Source organism: Dermacentor silvarum, chromosome 1 (assembly GCF_013339745.2).
Source record: "Dermacentor silvarum isolate Dsil-2018 chromosome 1, BIME_Dsil_1.4, whole genome shotgun sequence".
Taxonomy (NCBI): Eukaryota; Metazoa; Arthropoda; class Arachnida; order Ixodida; family Ixodidae; genus Dermacentor; species Dermacentor silvarum.
Window position 1 is genome coordinate 407100850 of NC_051154.1, and position 14133 is coordinate 407114982.

General features: G+C 48.2%; 1 protein-coding gene and 1 long non-coding RNA gene across 2 annotated transcripts in view; one reads left to right on the plus strand and one right to left on the minus strand.

Annotated features, from left to right (window-relative positions):
- LOC119446877 (cytoskeleton-associated protein 5-like) overlaps nt 1–14133 on the minus strand; it is a 117458-nt gene that overhangs the window by 78035 nt on the left and 25290 nt on the right. The window contains exons 6-7 of the mRNA XM_049663653.1: nt 13658–13867; nt 33–168 (exon numbers count right to left, since the gene is read on the minus strand). Coding sequence (XP_049519610.1) covers nt 33–168; nt 13658–13867 — 346 coding nt within the window. The remainder of the gene's footprint in view (nt 1–32; nt 169–13657; nt 13868–14133) is intronic.
- LOC125942532 (uncharacterized) lies at nt 1909–2561 on the plus strand. The gene is made up of 2 exons (XR_007465189.1): nt 1909–1979; nt 2415–2561. It is a non-coding gene; the product is annotated as an uncharacterized LOC125942532 (long non-coding RNA).

Below are 14133 nucleotides of genomic sequence, written 5' to 3' on the forward strand. Positions count from 1 at the left end.
AAACTGTTGAAAGGGATAAGTGGAGTACGTACCTGCCCGTTGTCGCGCGTTCTTGGATGACAGACCCTGCATGAGGTAAGTGAACATTTTGACACCTGGGAACACCTTGTAGATGCGCCGGAAGATATCGTGCGCCCCTTTGCGCACCGTGTCCTTAGGATCCCCAGCCTGCACGAAAGGGAGGCAAGCAAAAGCTTTACGAACGGGTGCCAATGCTATTCAATTTATAATTGAAATTTTGAATACTCGCACGTCCACTGAATAGAGTTTGCTACTGTATTCGTATATGATTCTCGAAGTTTATGTTGGGATCTATGATATGGCAGCACTCAATGAAGTGTACAGGGAGACAGTAAAATGAAAAGTGACAACTGTTCAGTTGTAGAAAAGCCAAAGTCGTTGCGGAGATGCACAAATCACTAAGCAAAAGCACGGGGTAAAGAAAAAAAAAAGCTCATACCCTTTGGAGCCATATCTTGTCCACAAACAATAAGTTCTTTGTCCTGCTTGTGCTTCCTTTCTTCAAAACTCTGTCATGCGGGAGTGGAAAGCGACAAAATACTGCGTAGGAGCGTCTGCTCCAAACACTATCGAGTCGCCGACAAAGAAGACGATGTTGGCGGGTGGTGGCACAAGCGGCCGGACGAGGGAGAAAGCGGATGAAGCAATCAGTAGTGGGCACGAAACCACGCGTACGAGGAGCGCGTGAAGAAAACGAGACTGGAAGGCTAGAAGAAAACGAGACTGGAAGGCTTGAAGAAGAAGAGAACGCTCGGAGACGGGGGTGCAAAGGTCGCTGATGTCGAGGTCGGTGTCGTCGGGGTCCAGACCCGAACCCGAGAGCCTCCCTAGCAAAAATTCTGATAGAAGTTTGTATTAGTCTAATAGAGTTTTGTATTAGTTGTATTAGTTTTGTATTAGACTAATAAAAATTTAATAGAAGTTTGTATTGGTCTAATACAGTTTTGTATTAGTTGTATCAGTTTTGTATTAGACCAATAGAAATTTCTATTAGTCGTACTGATTTACCTATAAGACCAATAGGTCCTGTGTGTTAGAATTATTAGTTTTATGCAAACAGTGTTGTGTGTCTACTAGTATCTCTATTAGACTAATAGGTCCAATTGGCCTGATACAGATTGTTGCTGGTCTGATACAACATGTATTGCTGGATTCCACAGCGCGTGTTTGCTGGTGAAAGTTGATAAAAAAATAGACTAGTGGACCGCTTGCTTGCATGGAGAGGTGTTTCTATTTAATCACTGAATAATTAAAAATCCTGCTGTACAAATGTGCAGCAGACGGCGTTTGCACGCTTGCATTAGTCAGCGCACTCAGCTAGTGAAACTGCATGTCTCGGCGACATACACAAAAGCGACGTGCGCCTACATGGTCTTGCCAATTTTGCTTCACTGAGTCTCGTCGTCGCGATGAGTCGTTGAGGAAACAGCTAGTGTTTACAGCACAGCGAATACTTCCCCACGAAAAAAAAAACGAATCACCAGCTGTACTCTCCAAGGCTGACGTTTCGTCAGTGTCGTATTTTCTGTTGAAGTGCGCAAAAATAAATGTTAGACTTTTAACCTAAATTGCTAACTTGATACCGCATATAAAAAGCCGCAATATTTATTGACATCAAAGAGCAGTATCGAAAAGAAGGGAACACGGCGGGCGGGAAGGACATAAACTGCGACCGTAGTCAGCCGTAGTTGCGCACAGCACGTGTGCCATGGCGGCTGCCGTCACGCGAGGCGTGCGTGTTAGTGAATGAACGATGTGTTTTTAAAGAACCCGTGGTGTTAGCGCCTGCGCAATCTCATTCGTGCAGTAATATATTTGGATAGTTTTATCTATGGATGCTGTTAATACTTCAAAACAACGCAAGGCAACTGTTTTACCACTGTCCTTCGCGGCTTTGTGGATCTATCAGCGTGCATCGATGTGCAGCGTTTTCCCCGGCGCCGATTTACTATTTCGAGGTAATTATACTTCTTATTTATGCTTCTGTAGTACAGTATGAAGTGTTTTCTTTTTTTTATCCTGACGGTGGACGTAAGTACAGTGCCGTCGGGCCGATTGCTGTGTGCGTTGCAGCAATAACATGCCTGTTTCCGACAACGCTGTGCAAGATTTATGTCTAGAGTTCCTTATATCTGTCTACAGTTTCGATGGAACACACATGTTATGTTGATTTTGAGTGCTTTGTAATTGTCCTGTCATGTCAGGTAACATCATTGTTTATTATGATAAATATTTTGAGCTAGCATATATCAACTGTCCTAAATTATTGGCGAGCCGCATTTATTCTAAGTTGGAAGCAAATATGGCCAGCTTAAACGTTTCGTGGTAGAACTAGCACCCCTGCTTTCAACTGTTTGTGTATTTTCAACTGTGTGTGTATCTATATTGCCCAGGCTTTTTTAACCACTTCATCAAAAGGACGTCCTCTGGTCGAAGTCAACGAAAAGCTCTCTCAATCAAGATTGCTGACCTGACGAAGATCTCGAAAGAGGAATCTGTAAAAAGATATGCTGTGCTAATAAATGCTTCTAGCAATTTTACCTGTTTTTCATTATCTGGTGCATTGCAACATTTTCTTTCACAGCAATAGACCTATTAGACTAACACTAATAGGCCTATTAGACTAATACACTAATAGACCAACTAGACTAATACACTAATAGACCTACTAGACTAATAGGCCTATTAGACTAATACACCAATATCTATTAGACTAATACACTAATAGACCTAATAGACTGTATTAGTGTCAATAACCTAATAGGCTATTAGTTTTTGTATTAGAATTTTTGCTAGGGCTCGACAGAACCAGCACGACCCCGGCTGTCTCTGGAGAGATCCGACGAGCGTAAGGCTCGGTTATTCCTGGTGTTCCTGCTGCTGTTGGCGTTCCTGTTCCTGAGCTGCCGCGCGGAGAGCAGAGGTCAACTGGGGGTGATCAGAGGCCTGGAGCAATGCTAGTGAGAGGCGCCAGGGTGAAGCCGCGAGCCAAGGAACCAGTATGTGCGCCGCTGAGCTATAGCGGTCACACTTAGACGGCCTTCGACTTCGACAACCTTGCACTTGGACGTGATGGGTTGGCTCTACCGTGCGTCCGCATTCCTCGCTGATAATGTGCATGCCATTTGCTACTTGGAAGTAGTACCAGGTGTGCAGAAAGGAAAGGCATGCAAGACATGATAATTATTGCTTGGGGACAAGCTAAGCCTTAAAGGTTGCAAACTTTTCTTGGAGTAGCTGATTTCTACATATTTTCTAGTCGTTCAATAAGGATGCATCACTTCTTGGCTATCCTGTGGCTATTTTCTCCATTTAGGCAAGACAGTTGATTATTTGAACAATCTCATTACCATTGTTTCTTACGTTTTAAAACAATCTGGTGATGTGCTGTTCTTATGTTTCATTACTGTCACTATCATGGTATGCCAGATATGATCACATTTAATTTGTTTAGTGTTTACAAGCTCCTCAGTTGACAAGAAAGTCCAGTGGTGAACTGAATTATATAAAATAATGTAAATAAGCCTTCTCTTTGTTTCCCAAACTGACTTGAAATGCAACCTATATTTCACTTTCAGAAATTTAATGAGAAAAAATTCGGTACGTATTGTCAAATTCAAATTTTATTCACAAAACAAGGTCATGTTGAAGGATCCCCTTTATTCAAAGCTTATTTTTCTCCAATGTTGGATTAGATAAATAAATTCCACAATTTGAACACCTTTACGACAAAGTTTGAATTTAGTGAGGTTTGCACAGACGAAAAGTCTTCATAAAGTGGTGAAATGAGATTGAATGAAAAGTTGCAGATGGAAGAGCTCCTGTTCCGTTCATAAAACGAAATAATTAGCCATTGCTTGCTTCCTTGATCTCAACAACCGATAGCCATAATACTGTGATGCAGTTTCCGACTCAAAACAGAGGCAAAAAACAAAAAAAGGCTGTCTGCATTTTTCCCACTTGAATTAAAGGGTCCCTAAAAAGGTTCGGACAATTTTTTTAAGACGCGTAGCGCACAGCTACAGTAAAACAGTCGCGGCACAATTTAAGTGAAGCATCTCATATTAATAGAGCGACGACCCTCCATACCGCTCCTTCATCGCAGCCCCTCCAAACCACGGCGATCAAGGAGCTACGTAGATGTACGTGAGCGGCCCGATTGGTATACACAGTCCAGCCATCTGGTTGTGCAGAGCTTTACCAGCCAAATACAGAGCTACCATATTTATTCGAATCTAGGCCGAAAGTTTTGTTTCAATTAATCATATTGACACGTATACATGTTTATCTTTCACCGGTGGCCGCTTTCCACCGGCTAACAAGTGTTAAACGTTATCGCTCGGCGCAGGACGCGCCTGCATCGGAAGCTTCTCGAACGTTATCGATGCTTCTATCCTTCGTCTGTGGTCACCGACGCTCATGTAATCTGATTGTATGAGCGACGCAAATTGTCTAGAACTTTCTCGAAGACACGCGGGCATCAGGGATTAATCTGGAACCTTCGATAACTCAGGTATAAAAGCCGATGCGTTTCGCCTCTGATCAGATTTCGACGACCGCCGACTATGTTCGCCGCTTTCGTTGTGCTTCAAGTGTAGCTTGCTTTTGTGGGCACAGGTTGGCCCAATAAAGAATCAGTTTCGTCACACACAGTTTTACGACTGTTTACTTCAGCGTCACTACTACGTGACAATATGCGAAACTCTAGGGTCGGCTTAGATTCGAGGATTTTGAAAAACGCGCCAGTTTTTAACTTAAACTGATAAATATGGTGCATAGTTAGCGCCCTCTAGAAAAGTCAGTATTGCAGCCGCTACTAGCCGCGCCAGTAGCCAACTGAAATATACGAGCGACGTCCCCATTTTGACCTTTGTGGTATCGGTAGTAACGGTATTGTGTAGCATTGGCGCGCAGTGTGGAATTATCCTAATGGAGCCGAACAGGTGATGCCACTATAGTACCGCTTTCTAACAAACAGTTGTGTGAGCCGCAGAGGCATTGTCAAACGTTCAAGCTGGGCGAGACTTCGGCATCGATGAGAAAAACGTCTGTCGTTGGAGGGGGCAACGGTGTATCAGTGTGCGGCGTGGCGTTATCGTGATGGAACCAAACAGGCGATGCTACTATGGTACCGCTGTCTAACGAACAGTTGTGCTAGCCACAGAGGCATCGTTACACGTTCAAGCTGAACGGGACTTCGGCATCGATGAGACAAACGTTCGCCGGAGGGGGCAACGGGAGAGAGAGAGAAGAGAGAAAAGACTTTATTCGAGGTCAGACTAAGACCTATAGATATTCCTCCGCCAGGAGGACCATGGCCAGCTGGTCGGCGAAGGCCGCCGACGCCAACCACACCCGCCAGTGGGGAGGTGGGGGGTTAGGGTAGTGAGGGGATTGTAGGGCTGCGGGGCAAGAGAAAAGGATGTGCTCTACATTTGTGTTCGTAGAGGGGCAGTTGGGACATGATGGGTCTGAGCGGTAACGATAAAGGTATAGGCGTGCTGGAGTGGTCAAGGTGTTGAGCTGGATGGCCCTGAGGGTGCGTACTTGGGCAGTGGAGAGACGAGGGTGTGGTGACGGAAGCGTCTGCAATGAATGCCGGAGGTGTTTGTAGTGCTGCTTCAGAGTTTTCTTATAAAAGTGTGCCTCGTCCGCTATGGGCGGGCAAGGCCAGGGGATCGTCGGCGCCCGGCTATTAATCTCGCGGGCAAGCTCATGAGCGAGCTTATTGCCGATAATCCCCGCATGACCTGGCACCCACACCACAGTGACCAAAGCAGGGGAGAGAAGGGAGAGAGCGTCAGAAAGGTCGTCATGAAGATTATCGGGAAGTCTGTTGTCGCGAAGAGCCCTGATTGCCGCCATGGAGTCCGAGCAAATGCGATACCGAGGAGAGGGAGGAAGAAGGGTTAGTTCGTGCGTTGCGTGAACGATCGCGGCCAATTGAAGGGATAGAGAAGAAGTAGGAAGTGAGAAGGGGCCAGCGGTGGAAGTGATGGGAATGCCAAGGGGGGTCGGCATTGTCACACAAGCAGTGGAGCCATGAGTTTGGTAATACGCTGCGTCGACGTAGCATGTGACAGTGTCCGGTGGAAAAGGGTCGTGGAAGTGAGCGCGGGCTTGTCGTCGTCCCTCATGAAGATGTGGGGTCATATTAGAGGGAATAGGGGCACAGCGGAGATTGCTGGGAAGAGGTCGTTGAGGAGTGTACAGAGGAAAGTCAATGGGCCGGATGCCAGCCCGCTGCAGTAGCCAATGACCCTGCGCAGAGCTGGATAGGCGGCCAAGTTGTCGATCCCTATGGAGGCACAAGAGCTCTGCAAGGGGAAGAAATAAGCCTGTTGCGTATAGTTTGGCTTTGGATGCGTGTGTCGGAAGATGTAGGGCAGCTTTATAGAGAGTGTTTAAAGCCGATTGAATGCGATGCATTTGCGTCTGCGTAAGTGTGCAGTATGGCAGGGAATAAAGGATTTTGTTCAAGGCAAAAGCTGTTACAATTTGATTGGCTCTGCATTCGTCGAGACCGCCGCGCCGCCTGACCACTCGTCGGACTAAGTGAGTTACTTGGTGGCAGGTGGTGATCGTGGACTGTATTGCGCGGCTGAAAGAGTGGTCTTGGAGGGGAAAGCCTAAAACCCGGCAGGATGACGTGCGGGGGATGGGAGTACCGGCGAGAGTGAGATTAAGGAGGGGGTTTACAGACCGTTGGTACTTTGTAGCGGAAAGGAGCAGCAGCTCAGATTTCTCTGGAGCTGCTTGCATACCAGAGCGGGAAAGGAATTCGGAAATGAGGTTGAGGCCGGATTGTAATGTGAATTCCACCTCCCCCGGTGAGCCGTGAGTACACCAAAGGGTTATATCATCAGCATAGAGAATTGACTGTAGGTGCGGAATCTCCGACAAGGATTTTGCGAGAGGGGCTAGCCCGAGATTAAATAGGGTTGGAGAGAGCACAGCACCTTGAGGTGTTCCGCGGGTGAGCGCGATGGGCGGGGACAACGTGGTCCCGAGACGGAACTGAGCTTGTCGAGAGCGGAGAAAAGAAGAAACGTAACAGTAGAGTCGGGATCCACAGCCGGTGTCTTCGAGGGGGGAGAGGATAGCGTCATGAAGTAAGGTATCGAAGGCCTTGCGCACGTCCACAGTGACAAGTGCGTGAACTTGACACCTCGAAGGTTGAAAGAAAGTTTCCTGGAGAAGGAGAAAGAGGTCTTGAGTAGACATGTGGGGGCGGAAACCAATCTGATTGTGCGGAAGGAAGTGAGTATCGTCGAGAAGATCCGTAAGACGTGCGAGTACCATGCGTTCCATGGTTTTCCCGACACAGGAAGTAAGTGAAATGGGTCGCAGGTTGGAGAGTGTGGCGGGCTTGCCGGGCTTTGGTATTAGAGTAATGATGGAAGAGGTCCATTCATCGGGAAGAGTGCCGTTGGCCCAGTGTTCATTTATTTTGTTTAAAAGAAATTCTTTATCCGAATCAGGCATGTTCTTCAACAGAGAGTAAGTGATGTGGTCCGCACCCGGAGTGGTACCAGTTTTGTTTTGAGCCAAAGCTCGTTCTAGGTCCGGCAGAGTGAAGGGGCTGTCCAAACCGCTATTGGAAAGCCCTGTGTACTCAGGGTACAGGGAAAGAAGTGGAGGAGGGATGTATATATCCGTGACCTGTTGAAGGAGGGAAGTAGCACCATGCTCGGAGAGATGCTTTTGGATTGTGGGGAGAGGAGCAGGTTGAGGGCCAAGGAGGGACCGGAGGATCAACCAGGCTGATTTAGTGTGGAGGGAAGAGTTGATAGAATCGCATATGCGATTCCAATTTGTTGTCTCAAGGATGGAGCAGTGAGTTAGTATGTCAGTGTTGAGTATGTCTAATGTATGTCTAAGCTGGATGTTGTTAGGTTGGGTGCGGATGCGACTAAGGAGGCGTTTACGGCGTCTAGAGACGCATGAGGTGTGGGTCAGCGTGGTCCGACGGGGGGTTAGCTTCTGTAGTGGTGGTGGTCTGCGACCGCGTTCGCCGTAGCGAGTCCACCCACACATCATAGTTGGGAGTTGACTCCTGGACTCGCAGGCGACGAAAGAGGTGCCAGTTGGTCTGGGTGATGCGTTTTTTGGGTTTGTGAGTGAGTGTCAGTTTAATTTCAATTATGTGATGGTCGGATAGGAGGGTGTCCGGAAGGACTTGCCAAGTCTCTGGAGGATTGTGGCCATGGTGAAAGGTGAGGTCAGGCGTTGTATGACGTTGTTTTGCGTTTCCGTCTCGTGTGGGTGTGTCTGGTGTATTGATGAGTGTATATGAGTGCTGCATAGTGTGTGCGTGAAGAAGGCGGCCAGGGCGCAGAGTGTTTGGGTAACCCCAGATGGTACTTGGGGCATGGAAGTCTCCGCCAAGAATAATGTCACGGTGTTTTGGAAAGGATCGAAGAAAATGAAAGAGAGGAGAGAGAATTGTGGTAGAATTTGGGGGATTATAGACGTTCACAAGTGTGAGAGGTGGGTTCGGGGGGTCTGGGTAATACGAAATGGCTGTTACATATGGAAGTAACGTGGATGGAACATCTTCCACTTCATAAGCGATATCCCGGCGAATATAAATGGAAGACAGCGGCGCGGCGGGGTCGGCGTGCAGAGCTCGGTAGCCTGGGATGTTTTTGGTATGCCTTGTTTCTTGTAGTAGGATAAAGTGAGGTAGTGTGGTTTGCGTAAGGAGCCATTGCTGTAAGGGGGTGCGGTTTGTGGAGAGGCTACGGCAGTTCCACTGAATTATTGTGATCGCCATGATGCTTGTTATTGGAAGGGTTAGGTGGAGCGAGAAGGGTGGCGGGCTTAATTTTGGGGGCTAGGCCTACTGACGCAGCGGGTATGGGGTGGGTGCGCTTGAAGGGGTGGTTCTTGTCTTCCATAGGGCCTGGGGCGTCATTAAATGCTTTGTTTATGGTGGAGTTCAGATTGTCAAGGGACTGTGTGAGGTTTGAAATGAGCGTCTCGAGGTTGGAAGTACGTTGGTCTTGTGCCTCGATACGTTTTTGTTGCATCTCAACGAGGGATGTCAGTGCGGTTACGCGAGAGGTAAGCTCCGTCAGCCCCAGCTCCAGCTGTTAACGCGGCAGGGAGTGGGGGAGGTTGTGGGTGCGGGTGCGGGAGTCGTCGGCGACCTTACCTGGTGTACAGGTTTCTGCAGGGGTGAATCTTGCTTCACCGGAGCAGGCGTGTGGTATTCCGCAGGCTTCGGTTGTGCACTCGGTGCTGGTTGAATCACAGGGGTTGGTGACACCTGGGTCAGACGCGGGTGCTGCCCCCCCCACTGGGCATGTGTAGGCAGTAGGCTTGACGAGGCGCGCACGTTGGGTATAGATGAGGAACTGGAGGGTTTTACTGGGGGTTGTGACGTGTTCAGACTCTTCCACTGCTGTCTGTGTAGGAGGCGCTGCTTCTTGGCCGCGTTGGCGCAGGCTTCATCCCGTTGCATCCGAACTGGGCATATTTCTGCAAAGGGAGTGTGATGGCCTTGACAATGAAGACACCATGGTGAGCAGGAATGTGGTTCATCAGGCTGGCTGATGGGTGTGGAACAAGTGGGGCACAGGCGCTGGTTTCCGGGGCAGGCACACGTGCGATGTTCATATTGCAGGCAGATAGTGCAATGATGGGCCCGGGGCTTATGGGGACGGCAGCGGAATTCGAGTCGTTGGTAGTACACGGAAAATGGAACGTGCATGCCGGCGAAAGTGATCAGGGCGGAGTTCGTATTTCCCATGCGGCGGGCCAGTAGGATGTCGGCTTGATAGCTGTCTAAATCACGCAGAAGTTCTTCTTGGGTAGCGTCAGGGGCAATTCCGTGGATAACCCCGCGGCACGAGTTGGTTGGAGCTGCGAGGTATGGAGCTACGGCATATATGCGGCCAGCGAGCACGATGCTCTCAACGCTGAGAAGGCGGCTGGCGAGTTCGATGTGGTGGGTCTTGAGTATGGCGAGGCGGTTGCGATTGCGTAGATGGACTGAAACGTCGGCACAAGTATGCGCCGGGAGCTTTGCTGCTCGTATGAAAGCTGGGAGAATGTCCAGCAGCTGGGCGGAGGTGGCGGAAGGTAACGCTGGCAGGTGGACACAAACCGCATGGAGGTCAAAACTTGGGCGGGCAGCAAGTCGAGGCTTTCGGACATTTCCGGGCGTTGTCCATTCTCCTTCAGGCTCATCCAACTCGATAGGGGTTGGAGTGGAAGTGGGATCTGACGTCGGCGTCTCGTCAGCCATGCCGGCACGCAGCAGTGGTAGGGTAGGGCTAGCGAGGCGGTCACCGCTTCAAAACTTCAAGTGGCCGAAGACAACGATCCGTGGGAAACGGTGAGAAGGCCGCTTCCCATACAACTCCCGGCGAAAAAGGCCCGGGCAAGGGCGGCTGGTGAAGGTCGCGGCGTTTCGGTGGTTGCGGAGCACGCCGCCGGCACGTCCGTTCACTTCGGCCGACGGAGGGTGAATCGGGCAACGGGAGATGCTTTTTGCGTGCGCCGCAAGGAGGATAACATTTACCCAGGAACTTTGATCGTGTGCTCCTTCAAAAAGTGCAGCCTCTCTAATGCGCTTGATGTACTGAATATAGTGCACTGTTTGAAAATGGTAGCGATAAGGAAGATAGCGACAAGGCTAGCAGTGATAATGATGCAAAATGAGCTCGGCATGTTCATATTCAATAAATGCTGTTTTCATTTTGTGAACCCTGTCCTCGCTTTTTTGTTCGGCCTACATTCGAGGTATTTTTGTTCTGGCTTCGGACTTTGGGGGGTTGGCTTAGAATCGGAGTCGGCCTAGATTCGAGTAAGTAGGGCAAAATTGCTGTAAGCAAGTTCAAAAGATTTTAAACATACAAAAAGACAACGCGTGCAAGATTACGCGCCTGCAGAAAATTTGCGCCAGCAGCAAAGTAGAATACACTTGGTTACTGCTATATTAGCTCTGTGTTTGGTTGAGCTTTGTGCCGCCAGGTGGCTGCACCCTGCAAGCAGTTCACGTTTGTGCTTCTGTTCATCAGTAAAACACCTAGTGCACTTGCACTTGCGTTTACCCGAATACCGGACACACTAAACTCTATCGTGGTAGTAATCTTTGGGCGCAAAGTGATGGCCACAAATGCGTAGATGCTGGCGCCATTTGGATACCGACAGTCCGATGCGCTGCAGCCACTCCACTTGTCTGCTGCCTTGTAGCGGCGCACGATGTCTCAGCTTGACATGCCGCCGATCGCTACGTTTGTAGCCCACAACGTAACAAGGGCGAACCATGGTGTTCGCGAAAAGAAAGAACAAGACCAACACTGACTGCGCAGCTCTTGTCAATACGGAGCACGTTTTAACACAAGCAGACGACACTTGCTGTGGGCTGGAAGTGCTTTTAGTGTAGTGATACATGTCCTTATGTATTCTCTTTCTGTTACTTTCTTTTTATAAAAACAAATAACAGTAGAACCGCGATAATTCGAACTCTGTTAATTCGAAATGTCGGTTAATTAGAAGAATTTGAGCGGTCCCGTCATTTTCAATGCACATTCTACCGGATAATTTGAATGGCCCGCGCGGCTCTATTCGGATGATTCGTAGTTTCCGGCTGGTAGTAACGTGCAGCTGTTAGGTTAGGGCGTTCCGTACAGTCGCCAACCGATTTTCCGAGCTCGTGGGGACTGAAAAATAGTCCGAAAAACTCGTTCAGTCAAAAAAAAAATTATTAGTGCGGCTTAAAAATATCTCTAATAATGCCCTGCCTCATACTACGCTTGCAGGGGATCGACTTGCTTGGATTTGCGCAACAGTGACGTCTCCATGTACAGTCGACACGAACATCAGCGCGTTGGCGATCTCCACCAACGGAGTTCGCCACGAAGATCGAAGAAACGAGCTTCGCACCGATTATCTCTCGCGAAGGCACAGGAGGTAGCGCCGATCACTCAGAAATGGGTCTTAGAGACACCTGCTCAGTGTACATGCCACGTTCAAAATAGCAACCAAAACTTTAGAGAAAAAAAAAACTGACTGAATTAAAAGCGTGGTGTCAGCGCGCACGAGGGCGGCCGCCGCAGCGCATGAAGGTTCATGCGGTCTATCGCTTCAACGGAAACTGCGCAGCGAAAGCACAGTGCACACAAAGGTCAGAGCCGTCTGGAGATCGCTTTCAAGATACAGTGCGCGTGAGAACCCGCTCCGGCACTAAGTACACAGTTAGAAGAGCAGAAGTTTTTTGTTTTGTCGTCACGGAAAACGGGTGCGCGTTACAATCGAGGGTGCGTTAGAATAGAGTAAATACGGTAGAAAGAAAAAAGAAAAACTGCAGTCCTACAAGGATAGCGGGCACCTCCCAATCTGGAGGCTATAGAGCGAGCCACTGGAATCCAAGCCAGTGCAAAATCCAACATGGCAGCCTCCAAGATTGGGTACCGTGGCTCGGAACGAGCGATTCAGTCCGGAAAATCGAACTTTGGGGTCTCAATTCGTCCGAAAATTTGGGTGCGAGAATGCACGAACTCAATGGGAACCCTGATGGTGCATTTTTGAAGTCCGGAATATCCAGCAAGTCCAATTTTTTGGAGTCAAGCACCCCCATGCCCGCTTACACGGCAGTTATCGATTCCGTGAATATCGTCCGCAACTTTGTTGAGTGCAGTGCAGGTGATATTTGTTTGCTACGTGTTGCGAGCGAGCTGGAGAGCATGGCACTAAGGGCGGCGAACTACCACGCCAAGTAATCCCGCATCAGTGAATACTTCGAGTAATCTTGCTCGGACATGGAAAATAAAGGTGATTTCTTTTTGCAGCAAGTTCTTGCTTGTTTTCTTTTTTTCATTCATTTTGGTTAATTCGAAAATCCGCTTAATTCGAAGAATTTTCGTTGTCCGGCAACCTTTGAATTATCGAGGTTTTACTGTAACTAACATCTAAACTATTACGAACAACATTTGTTCACCATAATGTTGGAAAAAATAATCGATGACGTGCCCTGGGCAGCCAATCGGATAGCTCGCCCTAGTGACGCGATATGGTCAAATCGTTTCACTTGGTCAGGAGCGGCTGGCAACTCAGCCGATTGGCATGCTGCGATCGGTAGCTATGTACCTTTTTAAAACCTTATAATAAATTACACGCTTTACGTGGAGTGCTTCGATCTGTCAATTAATGATCAGAAGGACCTAGATTGTTTCAGGGTCCCTTTAAGTCACTGCTTCTGTGACAAACCTGCAGCAAGTGGTATGAAAGTATTTCTGGACGTTCCCACAACACAAATACTTCACAGAGCTATTAAACCTTGTTCTCTTGAGACAAAATTCAAATATAAATTAGCACATTGAAGATTTACAGTCCCGATCAGAATGGCAGCCATATAACATGTGCAGCTGTACAAATATGCAGGGCGTCCAATTATTCAAAACTGAAAAGTGGCCCAACTAATTCAGCTAGTTTGGCCCGAAGATGTAGCACAAAAGCCTGATATGGCAATTCCACAAGGTACTACACCACAGGACAAAAAGTACAATTTTGCAAGCAATTTGAACTCTTATTCAACAGTACCAGACCCGGGATGTCATTGAGTGCTGACCTGTCGAAGAGAGCTTCCCTAATATTGCACTTGTGAATAAAAGATCATTTACAGCACCTTGCGGATCAGGTACGGCAGGAAGGAAGACGCCTCGAGGTCGTGCATCTTATAGCCCGCCTCGTACAGTGCAGGAAACAGTGCCTGCAGGTACTCCAGAGCTCGCAGCAGCACACTTGGGTTGGTGTCAAAGAAGCGAAGAGTAAACCACTTGAGCACAAGGTCCACATTAGCACTGGTGGCTTCCACACCACCGGGGCTGCTCAGAAACTGCATAAACACACCCAAGAAAGACTTGTGCATAAACAAAAAAGCCACCTAATTATCACACAAAGAAATCAAATTATTCAGCTGATGTGATAATATGAACCATTCAAGAATGCCTACTCATTTCAGGGTTGTATGAAGATACATTTATTAAATCAGCCACAACACCAAAATTTCTAGCTTGAGTTATGCATTGCATGTTAAAATATAAGCGTCCCTCAGCAAGCTGGCAAAATTTGACCATATTCGGGGCTGTATAAAATTTTTAT